The sequence below is a fragment of the Neomonachus schauinslandi genome, chromosome 4, assembly GCF_002201575.2.
Source record: "Neomonachus schauinslandi chromosome 4, ASM220157v2, whole genome shotgun sequence".
Taxonomy (NCBI): Eukaryota; Metazoa; Chordata; class Mammalia; order Carnivora; family Phocidae; genus Neomonachus; species Neomonachus schauinslandi.
In genome coordinates, this window is record NC_058406.1 from 37,300,251 (window position 1) to 37,319,985 (window position 19,735).

Below are 19,735 nucleotides of genomic sequence, written 5' to 3' on the forward strand. Positions count from 1 at the left end.
GGTCCTCAGCAAATCTCATGCTGTCCATCACCCTCATTTCCTACCCTGCCTCATTAAAATCAAACCTGTTAGAATCCCTCTAACTCCGTGTTATCCAATGTGGTAGCTGCAAGCCACTTATGCTTATAGTTGTGGCTAGTCTAAAACTGAGATGGACAATGAGTGTAAAATACAAGATTCTGAAGATTTTGACAACTTGTTCAAAAAGATTTTGAAGACTTATTACAAAATCAGCATAAAATACCTCATTAATAACTAACACTTTGAATATATTGATTGATTTTTTTAAAGATTTTATTTATTTGACAGAGAGAGACACAGCGAGAGAGGGAACCCAAGCAGGGGGAGTGGGAGAGGGAGAAGCAGGCTTCCCGTGGAGCAGGGAGCCCGATGTGGGGCCTGATCCTAGGACCCCGGGACCACGACCTGAGCCGAAGGCAGACGCTTAACGACTGAGCCACCCAGGCGCCCCATGAATATATTGATTTAAATAAAATTATTATTAAAATTAATTTATCTACTTAAACTTTTTTTTAATGTAGCTGGTAAAAAATTTAAAATTACATCCTCGGTTCAAATTTGTCGCTCATATTCTATTTCTATTGAGTAGTGCAGCTGCTCTAATTGTCCTACTAGAAACTACTGACTCTCCTTCCAATGTGTAATATATGCAAGAAGGCCTGAGTTTTTCTCATCCACAATTCTACAAATTCTGCCATGCTTTAAAAGAACACCCACCAGCTTTCCAAAAAGAAAGCAGGAAAGGAGGGTGGGTAAAGAAAATCAGATGGAACAAATAGAAAATAAAAAGCAAAGCAGTTGACTTAAAACAACCATATGGATAATTACATGAATGCAAATATTCTAAGCATTCTAATTAAATGGCAGAAATTGTTCAGATTGGATAAAAAAGCAAAACACTTTTTTGCTGTCTGCAAAAAAATCACTTTCAAGATAAAGACACGTAGAAAAAGTATGTTCAGAATAGTAGACCAAATACCTCCAAAAATCAGCCCCTCTATAAAAGCAAAAGAGAACACTACCAACAACTGCCAAAATCAACTTTTTACAGCTCTAGAAATTAACCAGAGATCTGCAACAATCTGAAGAGTATTTATTGGAGAAAAACAGCTGAATTTTGGTTAAAACAGTGATATTATGGTGTGTTAATGTATTCTACTCCCAATCTCCTCTACTCAGGTCTTCTGCAGCCTTGAAAACCAAAATCCTTAGAATTATAGTAGCCATGAAAACCAGCAGTCCCACAGACACTGGAGAACAGGTTTAATGCTACCCAAAAGCCTCATCCCCAGGGTACTGTCATTATTTGATCTGACAGTACCCTGAAAACCTTCATTCACAGGGATTCTCTTTATTTGACCTGAATTGCAGTTCACTCATACAAACAGCCTTTCTCCCCAAGCCAATTGTCAAAAACAATCAGTAGCAATTGTTTACCACCACAGATGCCTGAGGCAGTGATCACAATTGAGGCAAACCATAACCTGATCAAAATACTTAAAAGGCAAAGCTGGAAAATCATGTATATGGGTGTGTGGGGGTTGGGGGATGCTGTCTTTGAGAAGCTATAATATATTCTTGGCAATTTAGAGGATCATGCACATGTTCAGGGCTGTGCACGTGCCCAGAAATGACTTGATGAAACCCTAATCTCTCACCTCCAGCTGACCTTGAGGTTTGGGATAGTTGGAAGTGAAGGCTAAAACAGAGTTGTAAACTGCCTACAGGGCATAGAAAACATGCCCCAACAAGCCACAGAGATCTTCAGCAAAAACTGGGAGACTTATTGGTTCAAGACATCTAAGGATATATAAATCCAGTCATCAGCAAGCCATGAAGCTAACCAAGCAGAGACTTTGATGGCCACACATGACAAATAACACAGACTTTAACTCAGGAAAGTAACTAAACAAACAAAGAACAACAGCAAACAACAAAAAGAGCAAACAATAAACCATGAGAAATAGGGGTTTACAGAGTTTCATATTATATTATTTAAAATGTTCAATTTTCAACAAAAAAAATATTACATACAAAGAAACAAGAGTATGACCCATACACAGGGGAAAATGCAGTCAATAGCACTGTCTTTGAGGAAGCCCAGAAGTTGGCCTTACTAAACAGAGACTTTAAACCACCTATTATAAATATGTACAAAGAACTAAAGGAAACCTTGTCTAAATATCTAAAGTAAAGTATGGCAACATGGCAATAATGTCTCATCAAGGAGGGAATAGCAACAGATGAACAGAAATTGTTTTTTAAAAGAACCAAACAGAAATTCTAGAGTTGAAAAGTACATGAAAGAAATGAAAAATTCACTAGAGAAGCTAGCAGAAGAAAGAATAAGTGAAACTGAAAATATGTCAATTGAGATTATTCAGTCTAAGGAACAGAAAGAAAAAATAAAGAAAAATGAACAGAATCTCAGAGATCTGTGGGAAACCATTGAGCACAACAACATAGATATAATAGGAGCCCCAGAATAAGAGGAGAAATGGCCAGAAAGAATATTCAAAGAAATAATGGACAAAAACTTCCATAATTTAAAGAAAAGCAATCTACACATCCAAGAAGCTCAAAGAATACCAAACCACATACATCATAATCAAACCTTCAAAAGACAAAGCTGAAGAGAGAATCTTTAATGCAACACAAGAGAAGTGATTCAGCAGGTACCAAAAATCCTCAATAAGATTAACAGCTGGTTTTGCATCAGAAACGTGAAGCTACAAGGAAGTGAGATGACTTATTCAAAGTGCTGAAGGAATTTCAGAATATTTGCATATTGCACTTCAGTTCTTTCAAATAAGAATTCAATTTTGACAAAAATTTCCCTTCAAAAAGGAAGGAAAATTAAGATATTCTTGGATGAACAAAAACAGACAATTTGTCATTAGCACAACTTCCCTACAAGATATACTAAAGAGAATCCTTCAGTTGAAATGCAAGGACACTAGACAACAATTCACATTCATGTGGGAAAAAAAAAAAGCACCAGGAAGGAAACTGCATAGACAAATATAATGACAGTATAAATTTTTTTCTCTTATTTCTCCATCCTTATTTCAAATAAAATTACATAAAGCAGCAATTATGAAACTGTGTTGATGAGGCTTATCTGTATAAAGATGTAGTTTGTATGACAATAAAATCATTAAGAAGAGAGGGAATGGAACTAAATAGAAGCAGAAGTTTTGTGTGCTATTCAAATTAAATTGGTATTAATACATACTAGATTGTTATAAACTAAGATGTTAATTGTGAACCCCAGAACAACCATCACTAAAAAAATAACTATAAAATATAGTAATAGAAACAAAGGAATTAAAATGGTACACTAGAAAACAGTTAACACAAAAGGCACTAATACAGAAACTGAAAAACAAAAAGACATGATATGCAGAAAACAAATAGCAAAATGAAAGAGGCAAATCCTACCTTATATGTGATTACATTAAACATAAACTGACCAAATACTCCAAGCAAAGGTAGAACTTCATAAAATGGATAGACTATAATCCAACTATATGTTGTCTATAAGAGACACACTTTAGATTCAAAGACACAAAAGAGTTGATAGTAAAAGAATGGAAAAAATTAACTATGCAAGCAGTAACCAAAAGAAAGCTGCAATGGTTATACTAATATCAGACAAAATAGACATTAAAACAAAAGTTGGTACTAGAAACAAAGAAGGACATTTTATAATGACACAATAATTAAAAACACATATGACATATATTTCCAGAAAACATAGATGCACTTAACAGAGCTCCAAAACCCATGAAGCAAAAAAAGATAGCTATCTCTCCAAAGAAGATAAACAAATGACCAATAAACTCATGAAAAATGTTCAATATCACTAGTCATAAGGGAAATATAAATCAAATCATAATGAGATATCTCTTTACATCCACTAGGATGCCTATAATTAAAAAGATGGACAAAAACAAGTGTTGAGGAGCATGCCAAAAAATTGGAACCCTCATCCTTTGCTGATGGAAATGTATTAACGGCACAGTCACTGTGGAAAACAGTTTGGCAGTTCATCAAAAAAAACAGATAGTTATCATAAGATTCAGCAATTCCTAGGTATATACCCAAGAGGGCTAAAAACATAAAGCAACCCAAGAGTATAGCAGCATTATTCATAATAGCCTAAAAATAGATACAATCCAAATGTCCATCAACTGAAGAATGGATTAGCAAAATGTGGTATATCCATACAATGGAATATTATCTGACCATACAAAAGAATAAAGTACTGACAGATGCTACATGAATGAACCTTACAAACATGCTAAGTGAAAGAAGCCAGACACAAAAGGCCACATATTGTATGATTCCATTAATATAAATGTCTAGAATAGGCAAAGCCATAGACCTAGAAATCCAATTAGTGGTAGGCAGGGTCTTGGGGAAGAGGGAGAATGAGGAATGGCAGCTAACAGGTATGGGATTTCTTTATAGGGTGATGAAAATGCTCTGGAATTAGTGGTGATTGTTTTACAACTTTGTGAATATATTAAAATTCACTGAATTGTACACTTTAAATGGGTATATTTTATATATGTGAATTATATCTTAATTTTTTTAAAAATTAAAGATTCAGGATAAAAGCAAAATGATAGAAAAAGGTATATCATACATTCATTAATCATAAGAAAGCTAGGTGACTATCTTAATATGATATAGAGTAGACTTCAGAAAGAGAAAAAATACCAAAGTTAAAGTGAAACATTTCATATTGATTAAAAATTTGATTTATCAAGAAGATATAAGAAAACTAAATGTGTAACCAATAAGATAGTATCAAATGAAGCAAAAAATTACAGTATATAACTGAATTTCAATACTTTCCTCTTAGTAACTGATAAAATAAGCAATCAAAAGATCATTAAAAGTATAGAAAATGTAAACAACAACATTCAAGTAATTTGACCTAATTGACATTTATGTAATACTCCATTCAACAAAAGAAGGATACACATTTTTCCCCAAGTGCATATGAAAACATTTATCAAGAAAGATGATACTGTGAGCCATACAAGTCTCAACAAACATAAAAGGACTGAAATCATGCAGACTATATTCTCTAACCCCATTAAACTAGAAATAAATAACAGGAAAATATCTGAAAAAAATCTAAATATTTGGAAATTAAACACTGTATTCCTAAATCATTCATATGAGTCAGAGAAGAAATTACAAGACAAATTAAAAAATACTTTGAACTGCATGAAAATGAAAAGACAGTACATAAAAATATGTGAGATATAATTAAATCACTTATAAAAGGTGTATTACAGCATTAAATCGTAGAAATTCCTTTCAATTCTTTTTCTGAAGAAAAGGCATTTGACACATGTAAGCTCATGATAAAAGCTCTAGCAAACTGAGGACTGAAGGAAATTTCCTCAACTGATAAACAATATCTATGAAAGAGCCTGAATTTGATGTCATATATAATGTTGAAAGACTGGATGCTTCCCCAATATCAGCAAAGAGGTCAGTATGTCCATGCTCAACACTTGTATTCAACAATGTACTATATAGGTCCTGGCCAGTGAAAAAGGGCAAGAAAAAGAAATTTGAAAAATAAAAGAAATAAAAGGTATACAGACTGAAAAGAAGTAAAACTGAATATCTGTAGACAACCTAATTGTAGTCTACACTCTACAAATATGCTACTAGAAATAAGGAAAGAATCTGATGTCACAGGATATAAATTCAATAGGCAAAAATCAATGTTATTTCTCTATACCAGCAATAACACTTATAAAATGAAATTTTTTAAATACCATTTACAATAGCATTAAAACCTGAAGTATGCAGTACTTACATATAAATTTAACAAAATATGTGGGAGGCATGTCTACTGAAAATAAACACTTCTGAAAGAAACTGAAGGTCCAGATAGATGTAAAAATATACCAGGTTCATGGACTGAAAGACTCAATACTGTTAAGTAAGATATCAATTCTCCCAAAACTGATCTATAATTTCAGTGCAATCCCAAGAGCTAAGAAAACCAACGGAACTGACAATCCAGAGATAAATTCACTTCAAATGAAAATTAAAGTAATTTGTACAATCTGAAAACAATTTTAAAATAAGTAGTTAGGATCTTTCATCTAAGCAGGGGGGGGAATTCCATAAAAAACCAAAAACTATAAAATTAAAACAGAGAAAGAAAATATTCAGCAGGGGGGGATTTCCATAAAAAACCAAAAACTATAAAATTAAAACAGAGAAAGAAAATATTCAGCAGGGGCGCCTGGGTGGCTCAGTTGGTTAAGCGACTGCCTTCGGCTCAGGTCATGATCCTGGAGTCCCGGGATCGAGTCCCGCATCGGGCTCCCTGCTCGGCGGGGAGTCTGCTTCTCCCTCTGACCCTCCCCCTCTCATGCTCTCTCATTCTCACTGTCAAATAAATAAATAAAATCTTTAAAAAAAAAAAAAAAAGAAAATATTCAGCAGATGTTTAGAAAGACAGACTAGGGGGCAGCTGGCTGTCTCAGTCAGTAGAGCATGCAACTCTAGATCTTGGGGTGGTGAGTTCAAGCCCTACATTGGGGGTAAAGATTACTTAAACAAAAAAATTTAAAAAAATAAAAACAAAACATTAATAAATTAATAAATATAAAGATAAATTATATGAGAATCCTGGAATATGTAGTCAATGAAGTTAAAAATCTCAATATAGGAGTTTTTTTTTTTAAGAGTTTATTTATTTGAGAGAGGGAGCAGGAGAGAGAGTGGACGGGGGAGGAACAGAGGGAGAGGGAGAAGCAGGCTCCACATTGAGCAGGGAGTCCAATGTGGGGCTCGATCCCAGCACCCTGGGATCATGACCTGGGCTGAAGGCAGACGCTTCCAACTGAGCCACCTAGGTGCCCCTAGGGCTTTTTTTTGAGAGCGAGCGAGCATGTGGACACCTATGAGCAAGGGGAGGGGCAGAGAGAGAGGGAGAGAAGGAATCTCAAGCAGGTTCCTCACTCAGTGCAGAGCCCTATGAGGGGCTTGATCTCATGACCCTGAGATCATGACCTGAGCTGAAATTAAGAGTTGGACGCTTAATCTACTGAGCCACCCAGGCTCCCCTCCATACAAGAGATTTTTTAAAATTTAACTTAATAATTTAATAAGAATATAATCCTGAAGAATTCCCTAGAACAAAATGTAAAAATAAAAATTATACCAAAAAAAGCACTTAAGAAACATGGAGAATAGATAAAAGTTCTAATATATGTCTAATAGTAGTGTCAGAGAAAACAGGAGAAAAAAATAAAATTCAAAGATATAATAGCTAAGAATTTACCTGGAACTTAAGAAACCCACAAATTCTCAAATGGAAAGTACACACCCAGTACAAAACAGAGTAAGTAGAAATGAATCCACAGTTCTACAAATCATAGTGCACTAGAATACATCAAGAATAAAGTGAAATACATAAACATAGTGAAGATTTTATTTTTTTTATATATATATATTTTTTTAAGATTTTATTTATTTATCTGACAGAGAGAGACACAGCGAGAGAGGGAACACAAGCAGGGGGAATAGGAGAGGGAGAAGCAGGCCTCCCGCTGAGCAGGGAGCCCGATGCGGGGCTCGATCCCAGGACGCTGGGATCATGACCTGAGCTGAAGGCAGACGCTTAATGACTGAGCCACCTAGGCGCCCCCATAGTGAAGATTTTAAAATATCTCCATTACAACCTGGTAGATCAGGCAGATAAAAAAAATTAATATGGAATTGAAGATATTTCGCAGAAAATAAACTTGATCTGATAATGGCCGTAGAGACCTACATCCAACAAATGAAATTATATATTATTTTCAAGTAAATAGAGAACATTCACAATAATTGGATAAGTATTAGGACACAAAAGAAATCTCAACAGAAATAGTCAATATCATGCAGACGTCGTTCAATGCAATTAAATTAAAATACCACAATAAAAGATAGTATGTATGTATATGTGTAGGTGAGTATGGTAGGGGACGGGGGAGTATATACACACATATATATATATATATCCTATGCATCTTGAAAATGAAACTAAATCCTAAAAAGCTCATAAGCTAAAGTAGAAATCACAATAAAAATGATAAAAATATTTAGAACCAAATAATTTAAAAACAATATTACCAATCCTTTTGGGATGCCAGTTAAGCATCACTTGGAAGCAAATCAAGTGCCCTAAAGACAGACATTAATATGAGAAAAATATTGAGAAATGCAGTGGAATGATAAAACAAAATTCAGAATAGTGAGTAGCCAAAGGGAAGAAGGGAGAGGGATTCTATTAGAGAGATATACAGGAGGCTTCACCTTCATCCATAATGTTTTACTTCTTAAGCTGGTAGGTAAGCACATGGGTGTTCATTATGTTGATCTTTATAATTTTTTGTGTCTAAAATATTTTAAAATAATTTTTTTAAGAATAAAAAACCGAGGGATGCCTGGGTGGGTCAGTCGGTTAAGTGTCTGCCTTTGGTTCAGGTCACGATCACCATTCCTGCGCCCAGCTCCTTGCTTGGTGGTGAGCCTGCTTCTCCCTCTGCCTGCCACTCCCCCTGCTTGCATGCTCTCTTTCTCTCTCTCTCTCTGACAATTAAATAAACTCTTAAAAAAAAAAAAAAAGAATTAAAAAAACAAAATCTAAATGAAACAAGTATTTGACTCATACAGCAAAATCTCATCTATGAACCCAAATGAAAGATCCTAAATAAAAAATCAGCCAATCCAAATATAGGAAAAATAATACATCCTAACAAAAAGAATTTACCATAGGAATATAAAGAGTGCAACATCACAAAATGTGTCCTTTTATAGACTATGGGAACAATACTACATAACAATCTCAAAAAGCGTTCCAAATAATTCAATGCTCAGGATGTTTCCAAAATGAGGAATAGAAGGGAACTTTCTTAATTCAATAAATGAAAATCCTAGAGCCAATATTACATTAGGTTGAACTATATGAAATCGCCATAGCTTTTCTTTTTTTAAGCCAAAAAATAATCCATTGTCAGCAAATTCATAAGGTTCAATCTAATACTTACTGGTGAAACCTCAGAAGCACAACTTAAATTAAAAATAAAGAGACAAGTATATCTACTATTATTCCTAATGTTTATATCAGAGATTCTACTCAAGGATATACAATAAAGGAAAGAAAAGAAACAACAACAAAAAAACATTGTACAGGAAAAGTCAAACCATCTTTATCTGTAAACAACATAATTTTCCACATAGAAAATCCAAATAATGACTAGAACTAATGTGAGATTTCAGCAATGTGCTGAATTCAAAATGTGCGAAAAGACATACAAGAATATATTCATAGGAGGGCGCCTGGGTGGCTCAGTGGGTTAAGAGTCTGCCTTCGGCTCAGGTCATGATCCCAGAGTCCTGGGATCGAGCCCCATGTCGGGCTCCCTGCTCAGCGGGGAGCCTGCTTTTCTCTCTCCCTCTGCTGCTGCTCCCCCTGCTTGTGCTCTCACTCTCTGCCAAATAAATAAATAAAATCTTATTAAAAAAAAAAGAATATCCATAGGACTACAATTTGTAATATCCCCAAGCTGGAAAAAGTGCAAATGTCCATCAACAGTAGAATGGATACAAAAGAACTGAATAGGCAGTTTTCCAGGAAAGGCATACAGACGGCTAACAGGTACATGAAAAGGTGGTCAACATCACTGATCATCAGAGAAACGCAAATCAAAACCACAGTGAGATATCACCTCACAACTGTCATAATGGGTATTACCAAAAAGACAAGAAATTCTAAGTGTTGGCAAGGGTGTGGAGGAAAGGAAATCCTACTGCACTATTGATGGGAATGTAAATTGAGCACAGCAACTGTGGAAAACAGTATGGAAGCTCCTCAAAAAATTAAAATTTGAACTACCATGTGATCCAGCAATCCCACGTCTGTGTATATATCCAAAGGAATTGAAAAAAGGATCTATAGAGATGTCTATACCCCGATGTTCACTGCAGTATTACTCACAATAGCCAAGATACGGAAAACAACCTAACTGTCCATGAATGCATGAATGCATAAAGATGTGAGAAGATGTGAGATTATACATATATAATCTATTAGCCATGAGAAAGCAGGAAATCCTTCTCTGATTTGAGACCATCTGGATGGGCCTCGAGGGCATTATGCTATGTGAAGGAAGTCAGAGAAAGTCAAATACTGTATGATACCACTTACATGTTGAATCTTTTCAAAAAAGACAAACTCAGAGAAGCAGAGTAGTGGTAGTTACCCAGGGCCGGGGGATAGAGGGAAAATGGGGAGATATTAGTCAAAGGATACAATCTTCTAGTTGTAAGACTGACAAGTCTGGGGATCTGATGTACGACATGGCGATTATAGCTAATACAGTCTTACATACTTGATGTTGCTAAGAGAATAGATCTTAAATGTCTTTACCACAAAAAAGAAACGATAACTATGTGACGGGATGGAGGTAGTAGCTAATACTATAGCAGTAATCATTCTGCAATTTATAAATGCATCAAATCAACATGTTGTACACCTCAAACTTACACAATGTTATGTGTCAATTATAGCTCAATAAAGCTGGGAAGAAAAAAACCAACAGAATGATAAAGAACTATTGTCTTACACAATGACAGGGATGAATTCTCACAAAGAAATTAAACATTAAAAAGTTCATATGGTGGAGAAAGAGACAGATTTCACAAATTCAAATTATATTGTGATAGAAGTCCTGATAGCAGTTACCTTTGGGACAGGAGGGGACAAAAGGAGTGGCTGGGAGGGATGGAGCACAAGAGCACAATGTGGGAGCTGATATTCTAATTATTGATCCAGGTGGTGATTACACACTTAGGATTTGTGAATATACTTGCTGAAGATACAGTTCTATAAAGCGTTAATTTAAATCAATAGCATTCTTTGTTTACCAGTGAGAAAGAAAGAAAGGAAAAGAAAGAAAAATGTATTTGCTAAAGACAGCAAAAACAAAGTGAAAAAATAAGGTTCAACTAGATCGTTGAAATTTACATTACATATAACTGGTAGGTTAGTATCCAAGATATATTCAACAAGAAGGAAAAAAACCTCTGGAATTCCTAAGGGCAAAGGATATAAACTGGCTATTCACAGAAAATGAAACCTCTTGGATTAGAGATTGGAGTTATATAGCCACAAACCAAGAAATGCCTGGAGCCATCAGAAACAAAGAACAAGGAAGGATCCCAATCCCACTCCTCCCATCCCTCCCCCCAACTCCCCATCCCCCACCCGCCTCCAGAGCTTTCTAAAGGAGTGTTGCCCTACTGAACTTTTATTTTGGACTTCTGCACTCCAGAAGTACAAGGGAATAAATTTCTGTTGTCTTAACACATCAAGTTTGTGGAAATTTGTTACAGTAGCCCTATGAAACTAACACAATTGCCTGAGCCTCAGTAGTTCCATTTCTAAATCTAGAGCCTGGAGCACTGGCTCTGTCTGTATTCTGTAAGATCTAAAAACCCTCCTTTACAACAGATAGTTTGCAATTCACCTATACATGTGACTAAAAACTAAGCCAATGCCCTAACTAAAAAAAGAAAAAGAAACAAACAAACAAAAACCCAGAAATAATTTATAATAAAAGATCTATTTCTATATGTAAATGCTTTGGCAGGACTAAGCTAGAAGATATAATATCTGCACCTACACACGGAAGCTACGTAAAATGGACAGTTTCTAAAGCAGAATAACAGGCGCTCATAGTGGCAATTTGAACGCAAACAGTGCTGCCATTGGTGCCATGATTTTCCAAAAAAGTAAACTCTTAGCAGAGTTTCAAACAAAACAAAGTGTACTCTTTCCTCAATTTACGTTGTAATTGTATCCCTAGAAAATTCACTGTATTTTACCACCTTGCAAAATAAAAAAAAAGACTTTGTGTTTATACATAAAACAGATTCTTAACCTCTAATAATTATACACAGGTTTTCATCTACATATTCAACAGGACATTCAAGTCAGGCAGAATACCAGACAATTAACACCAAGAGGACCACCCCCAAACACTAAGGTAAACAAAGGGAGCCCAACAAATTTCACTGGCATTTAAAAGTCTATCAATAAAAGAATATAAATTAATCACTATTATAAAAATAAGCAGTATTATATAGCAATTAAGGAAATGATCTGCAAGAATCAACACTGACAAATTTTGAAAACTGAACTGGAAAAAAGAGGTATGCAGGATACATAGAGTAAAATACCCTTTGTGTAAAGTTTTAAAACAAAACAATAAGTAGCACATAGACATACACAAATAAATAGTAAAAGTACAAAATGAGAATGAAAATAATACACTCCAACTTCAAAATATTGATTACCTTACCTCCAGGAAGGGAAGGAGAAAAACTGGGGTCAGGAAGGTGTACAAAGGGGCCTTAAGTATAGTGGTACCATCTTCTTTCTTTCTTTTTTTTTTTTTAAGATTTTATTTATTTATTTGATAGAGAGAGACAGCGAGAGAGGGAACACAAGCAGGGGGAGTGGGAGAGGGAGAAGCAGGCTTCCCACTGAGCAGGGAGCCCGATGCGGGGCTCGATCCCACATGACCTGAGCCGAAGGCAGACGCTTAACGACTGAGCCACCCAGGCATCCCCATTTTATTTCTTAAAAACAAAATCGGCAGCAAACGTGTAAAATGTAGCATTTGTTAATCAGAGTGTGGGGAGGGTGGAATCAGAGTATTCAGGTTTTTTTCTCTAAGTTTCAAGTATTTTTTAGTTAAAGTTTTTAAAAGTTTATATTCCAAGGAAATTCACCACCAACCGCAGCACGACTGTGAGACATGACTCCACAGAAGGCTGGATAAGGATCACAAATGTTTAGATGAGTAGTGATCAGAAAGGACCCAGATCTGTTTGCCCCAATAATTTGATGAGGTAATGAGGTAAAGGGAGTATAGAGAAGAAAAACCAGGAATATATGTCTAAACTAACCCCAAACTGACACTATTCGGGTAAGGCAAATTGGCTGGTTTCATTGCCCAGGCACCGGGCTTTATTTTTCTGTTATCAATAATTTGATGAGGTAATGAGGTAAAGGGAGTATAGAGAAGAAAAACCAGGAATATATGTCTAAACTAACCCCAAACTGACACTATTCGGGTAAGGCAAATTGGCTGGTTTCATTGCCCAGGCACCGGGCTTTATTTTTCTCTCTTCAATTTCTTCCATTCTCCCAAAAAACCTCATGAAAACTGAACTACTAATTAGCAAAAAGAAGGTAGAGAGAAGAAGCAGCAAAAATACTTTTTCATATCATAGATAAGATGTATCAACTATTAAAAGTGTAAGTGGTTGGGCGCCGGGTGGTTCAGTGGGTTAAGCATCTGCCTTCGGCTCAGGTCATGATCCCAGGGTCCTCGGACCGAGCCCCACATCAGGGATCCTGCTTCTCCCTCTCCCTCTGCCTGCCTGCCTACTTGTGATCTCTCTCTCTCTGTCAAATAAATAAATAAAATCTTAAAAAAAAAAAAAGTAAAAGTGTAAGTGGTAGGAAATGTAATTCTTTTGCTGCTCTTGAAAAACAAGTTACTTGGCCTATTATATCATTCTCCAAAGATTCATTGAGAAAAGTCACACTTTTCTCTCAAGTCATATGGCTCTGTGGAGCAACACAAAATGTTGTGTTATACACTAAGACCTTTCATGTTTACTAGGTTTTTGCTCTCATATTACCACAGTATTAAACATGAGATTACTACCAATACAAGACTGCAGCAAAAAATAATCATGGAGGGGATGGGGGGAAAGGAGGATGGAATGTCACACTTTCAACAGGCACAAAGAAATAAAACATCTAATTTCCAGTTAATAGGAATTAGGAATAAATTAAATGTCACCACAAAGGGAAAAAATTTCAGGCAATAATACGAAATGGGATATTCTATATCTGGACGTGGTCTCTTCAAAAGGTAATATACACAGAAAGATTTTTACAAGAATGAATGTCCACAGTAGCTTTATCCATGACAACCACCACCTGGTAACAACCCAATGGCTAGAGAATGGCTAAAGATGTTGTCATATACACATACAATATAAAGGAACTGATACACACAGTAACACGGATGACTCTCAAAAATATGCTGAGCAAATGAAGCCAGACACAAAATTTACATACTACATGGTTCCATTTAATATGAAATTCACATACTGGCAAACTAATCTATAGTGACAGAAATCAGAATAGTAGTTCCCTCTGCATGGGGCTTGACGGGGGCACAAGGGAATTTCCTAGGGTGATAGAAGTGTGCTAAATTTTGACCTGAGTGATGATTACATGAGTGTATGAATTTATCTAAATACACTGGAGGGCGGGGGGAGGAAGGAAAGATCATGGGAATGAAAAAGTAGAGCAACTCTGTATTAAAATGGACTAAAAAGACCTAACAACCAAATGCAACATGTAAACCTTGACTGGATCCTGGTTTTAAAAAATTAACTATGCAAGTTATTTGTGGGACAACTGGGAAGACTTGAATGTGCACTAGATATTAACAAATTGTCACTCATGATCTTAAGTGTATTAACAGTACGGTGGTTATGCAGAACAATGTCCTTATTTTTAGAAGATGTGTGTTGAAGTATTTAGGAGTGCCGTATTATGATACCAACAATTTACTTCCAAATTTTCAGCAAAAAAGCCACATTTATTTTGTACATACACATATACTTATGTACGGATAAATCAAATTAATGTACATAGGTCGTGGGATATAGTCATTCATTGTACTATTCTTCTAACTACTCTGTATGTTTGAAAAATATCAATAAAAAGTTGGAAAATAAAGATGCCAACTTTTTATAGATACAGAGATAAACTGAAGAAAAACAGCGAAGTACAGAATAGTTTATATGCTACCTACTATATAAGAAAGGAAGCAAAGAAAAAATATATGTGAGGGGAATGGTGTGTATATGTATCTATTTGGTTATTACAAAAGGAAATACTAGAAGAATAATTCAGAAACCAATAACAATGATTACCTACAGCAGATGAGTATGGATGGGAAATAAGTTTGAGGGCTGGATGTGAGACTGCTCTGAGTATAACATTTTGTAGGTTTTGACTTTTATACCATGTAAACATAAAAAATTAAATTGAAAAGAAAAAACTAAAATTTAAAAGAAGATGTTAAAAGTATCTAGGGTCATATAATTTTTCTATTCAATCAAGGCCAAATTAATCAAGCTTGCTTAACTTGTATGGTTGCTGATGGTCTTTTTTGCTCCTTCTCAGCATCAGAGCCATTTAACAGGCCTTTTGCTGGTCAGAAAACTTAGCATCTTGTTGCAGATCTGCCCCTAAATAGTTTTGCAACCCTAAATAAAGAACTAGCCATGCTAAGCCTCACCTGTAAAACAGAATTAAATTCAATGATATCTAAGATGCTTAGAACTGTAAAATTCTGTGACTCAGGTGTTTGTTGAAAAAAGTTAAATAGGAATGTTTCCACCTGCATAATTTCTTCAGCTTCAATGAAAACAAAGCTCCATTATACTAAATTCACTTTCTGCAGTACAACCAGCACTGAGGAAGAGAGGTACCGAAATCAAAAGTATTTCTGCAACTCCTTCGGGCAGTAATCAGTTACAACAAAGCACTTCCTCTTGAAGATCCTATTGGCAGAGGAGGCCGCAGCGGCCAGTAAGAAAGTCTGGTGAGGAGTTTTACTAACTGCTCCAGGCCGAGCCGTTAAGGAAGCTTCGTGTATTCTTTTGCTAAAGGAATCTTACTTTACAAAGAAGTTGCTAATCTTTGGCAGCTGTGGGATAAAAACATCCGAAGCTAGGACTGTAGTTTCCCACACAGCACAGTAAAATCTCTGCGGGTTTAGAGATAAACCAAGAGTGCCAGAAATATTCTTCCCTTCCACTCTGCCTCACACTCTGCCTTACCCAGCCTTGCCTTCTTTAAGACCTAACAAAAGATCTAGAACTGTCTTGTGACTTCCCTGGAGGTAACTCGGACTGTGTTACTGTGGCCTCATTCTAATTCGAGGAAGGACAGCCACGAAAGCAGGGGATGGCCAAGGGTGGGTTAAGTGGACAGAGAAGCCATGCCTGCAGGAAGAAGTGGGGAGGGCTTCTTGCTGCAGCACTCAGAGGCATGGTGTTGGATACATAAGTACCCTCACACATACATACCTGCCCCAGTTTTGCTGGGAGATCAGAGTTGAGAGGTAACAGGGCTTAGGGGAGGTGGAAGGAGAGAAAAGGGTCTGAATGGCGAATTTTGGTTCCAAACTGCTGGCACATCTGAAATGGGAGTATGGAAAGGTTCTCTGGGGATTCCTCTAGAAGAGACAAGCTGGAACTTTCTTCTGAAGACAAGAATGAGAAGGTTCTGTAAAAGTGAAGAGGAGGGAGTTTAAAAACCCTTGGAAACGGGGCGCCTGGGTGGCTCAGTCAGTTAAGCGACTGCCTTCGGCTCAGGTCATGATCCTGGAGTCCCGGGATCGAGTCCCGCGTCCGGCTCCCTGCTCGGCAGGGAGTCTGCTTCTCCCTCTGACCCTCCTCCCTCTCATGCTCTCTGTCTCTCATTCTCTCTCTCTCTCAAATAAATAAATAAAATCTTAAAAAAAAAAAAAAAAAAACCTTGGAAGGGTCTTCTGAGATGATTAAGAGGGATGGAGATTTCTCATACCATGGAGAGGTCCAACCTCTTTCACTTAAGGAAGGACATGGGGGTTCAATGCCTCAACTGGATTTCCACAGCAGGTTTGGGGACAGGATCCTCTTGAGCAAGTCTGGAGAGTGACTGTGGGTGGGGTTGCTGGTCCTCTCCAGCAAGTTCAGAGAATGAGTAGTTTCTCTGTAAAAGTTGGTGCCTTTGTTGGAGTGGCAAGAAGGATAAGGGATCCCTCTCACCTCCGGGAGGGTCTGGGGATTGGAGGGACCTGAAATGGTTTCTGAGGGGTTGGCCCTGGGGGCAGATGGCAAGGTGCTTTGTGCAATGCTGACACAATTTGGTTGCAGGGTGTGAGTATCCCACACTGAAGACTGAGAGTAAAGGCTCCTTCACCAATCAGAAGCTTGGAAATTTGCCTGAAAGAATCTGCCCGCAGTGATTTGGGAAGAAAAGTCCCCCTTGACGACCGGAGAGAAACGGGGTTCTCTAAGAGAACTCTCTAAGAGAACAAGAGCAGAGAAGAGGAATTTAAAGAGAAGCTCCCCATCCCAATTGACTGGAAAGTTAGGGGCAGGAGAGGAGGGGCTTTCTGAAGTGGTTTGGAAATAATCTGAAGGAACCCAAACTGGAAGCTGGGCTAGAGCGAGAAGAGCCGAGGAAGGGGGCCGGGGTGGGGGGAGACAGAGCTCTGCGTGGCTGGAGTGGGAGGGCCTTCAGGATTTTGAAGTGGGAAGAGACAGAGGTGACACGGGTCAAGACTCCCGAGGGATGATTCGGAGGGTAAAGGAGTTTTTGAAGTGACTCGGGGTTCAAGGAGGTGAACGAGGGAGGCGTCCCCGAGTAAATGCCGGAGGCTCACCGATACCCAGGCGCGGGGGTGGGGGGCACGACCGGTACTCACAGAGCGGATCTCCAGCGCCAGGGCGCATTGCAGCGCCTTCACCTTCGGCATCCGCGCGGGGTGAGGCGGCGGGGAGGGACCCCGGCCGCGGGCCCGAGTGAGACGAGGAGACGCGGGGCGGGGCGGGGACGGGGAGGAGACGAGGTGGCGGCGGCGGCGGCAGCTGTGGCCCCCAGGCCGGGGCCCGCGGTCCAGCCTGGGTCCCGCCCGAGCAGCAGCTGTGCGCGGGGCGCGGACTCGTTGTCATGGCAGCCAGGAGGGGCGGGGCCGGAAGGGAGGCGGGGCGGGGAGGCGCCGGAGCCGCCACTCCGGGACTAGAGGTAGGAGGCGGGGCTCGGCGAACGCCAGAGGCGGGGCCACGCGAGGAGGCGTGGCTTCCGAAGGAGCGGGGTGGGGCGGGGCAGTTCTTCTATGACATCAAACCGTGGGCTCAAAGCCAGACAAAAGAGAGAATAGCTAGCTGTTTGTGTAGTGGGACAGTGCCCAGGTCAGGGAGTTGGACTCAGGAGCCCTGAGTTCCAAGGTGGCGATGGCACCTTGGGCTAGTGGAGTCCCAGTGAGGCTTCAGTTTCCCCAACTGTAAAAGAATAGTAATTATTATTGATTCTCTATTTGAATTTCACAGTACAGTTTACAAAGCCAGCATGAGGAAATTGAAGATTAGAGAAGAGGCTTGCCCAGAAGAAGATAAAACCAGGACTGGAACTCAGGACCTTTCATGAAAATCCGTTGCCTCCCTGAGAACTGAGGCGTGAATCAGATCACATTCCTCTTTCTAGTTTCCTACTCTGATTCTGTTAGTGTGTCCCCCTCTCCCTTCAAGGTTTCCCAATTCACTGCATATGCATCTCAATGTATATTGCTTAAACTGAACTGTCAATGCAGAGCCAACAATAAATCCATTTGGGAAGGGCTTGGGCCATAAACCATCAAAGATGACAAGAATCTAAGAGATTGTCCAATCCAGTCTTTTTTTCAAAAATAATTTTTATTGTAAAATACATTATACATAGAGAAGTGTATAAAATATGTTCATCTTAAACAATAAAGCAAATAACTGGGCAACTAACACACAGGTTAAGAAATAGAACATTACTAGCACCTTAGAAATGCCCCAACGATTGCATTGCCTTCTTTCCCCTGGGAGAAACCACTCCCCTACTCCCCGACTTTTGTTACAATAATTCCCTTACTTTTCTAAATACTTTTGCTATTCATGTATGCATTTATTTTTTTAATTTTTTGGAGGGGAGGGTCAAAGGGAGAGGGAGAGAGAGACTCTTAAGCAGGCTCCATGCCCAGCACGGAGCCAGACATGGGGCTCCAAATCACCCTGAGATCATGACCTGAGCTGAAATCAAGAGTCAGATGCTTAACCGACTGAGCCACCCAGGTGCCCCTCATGTGTACATTTCTAAACTAGATGTTTTTAATTTGTTTCCTGTTATTGAGGTTATATAAATGAAATTATACCAGTTGTATTTTTCTTTGACTTGCTTCTCTCACTATTACGTTGTGGAATTCACCCAATATTGATGCTGTGTAGCTGAAGTTTTTTATTGTTGGATAGTACTCCAATATATTGAATATTTATTCTTTTTACTATTGATGGTCACTGGCACTGTTTCCATTTTTAGCTATTACTAACAATGTTGTTATGAACATTCTAGTACATGTCTAATAGTACATGCATGTTCCAGTAGGAGTGGATTAACTGGGTATGAAGTTTTGTACATGAGAGTTTTTAATTGGTAATGCCACACCATTTTCCAAACTAGTTGAACCAATTTATGTTCCTGCTGGGAGTGTATAAGAGTTCTTGTTTTCCCACATCCTCACCAACATTTGGTATTGTTTAGATCTTTTAATGTTTATATAGTTGAGTGTGTATAGTCCAGGTATCTCACTGTGGATTTGTTTTGCATCTCTTATTATTATTATTATTGAGATTCAGCACCTTTTCATGGTTTTACTAGTCTTGCCATTTTCTCTTTATGAACTGCCTACTAGTTCTCTTGCTATTTTTTTAATTAGATTGTTTTTCTCTTGCTCACTTTCTCTCTTGCTCCCTTGCTCGCTCGCTCTCTCACTGATTTACAGGAGTTCTTTATATATCC

General features: G+C 38.1%; 1 protein-coding gene across 1 annotated transcript in view; it reads right to left on the minus strand.

The window, feature by feature from the left end:
* The window catches only part of SPATA6 (spermatogenesis associated 6), a 145,468-nt gene extending 127,799 nt beyond the window's left edge, over positions 1–17,669 (minus strand). The window contains exon 1 of the mRNA XM_044913852.1: positions 17,619–17,669. Within this exon, the coding sequence (XP_044769787.1) occupies positions 17,619–17,669 (51 nt within the window). The remainder of the gene's footprint in view (positions 1–17,618) is intronic.
* Positions 17,670–19,735: the final 2,066 nt, after the last annotated feature.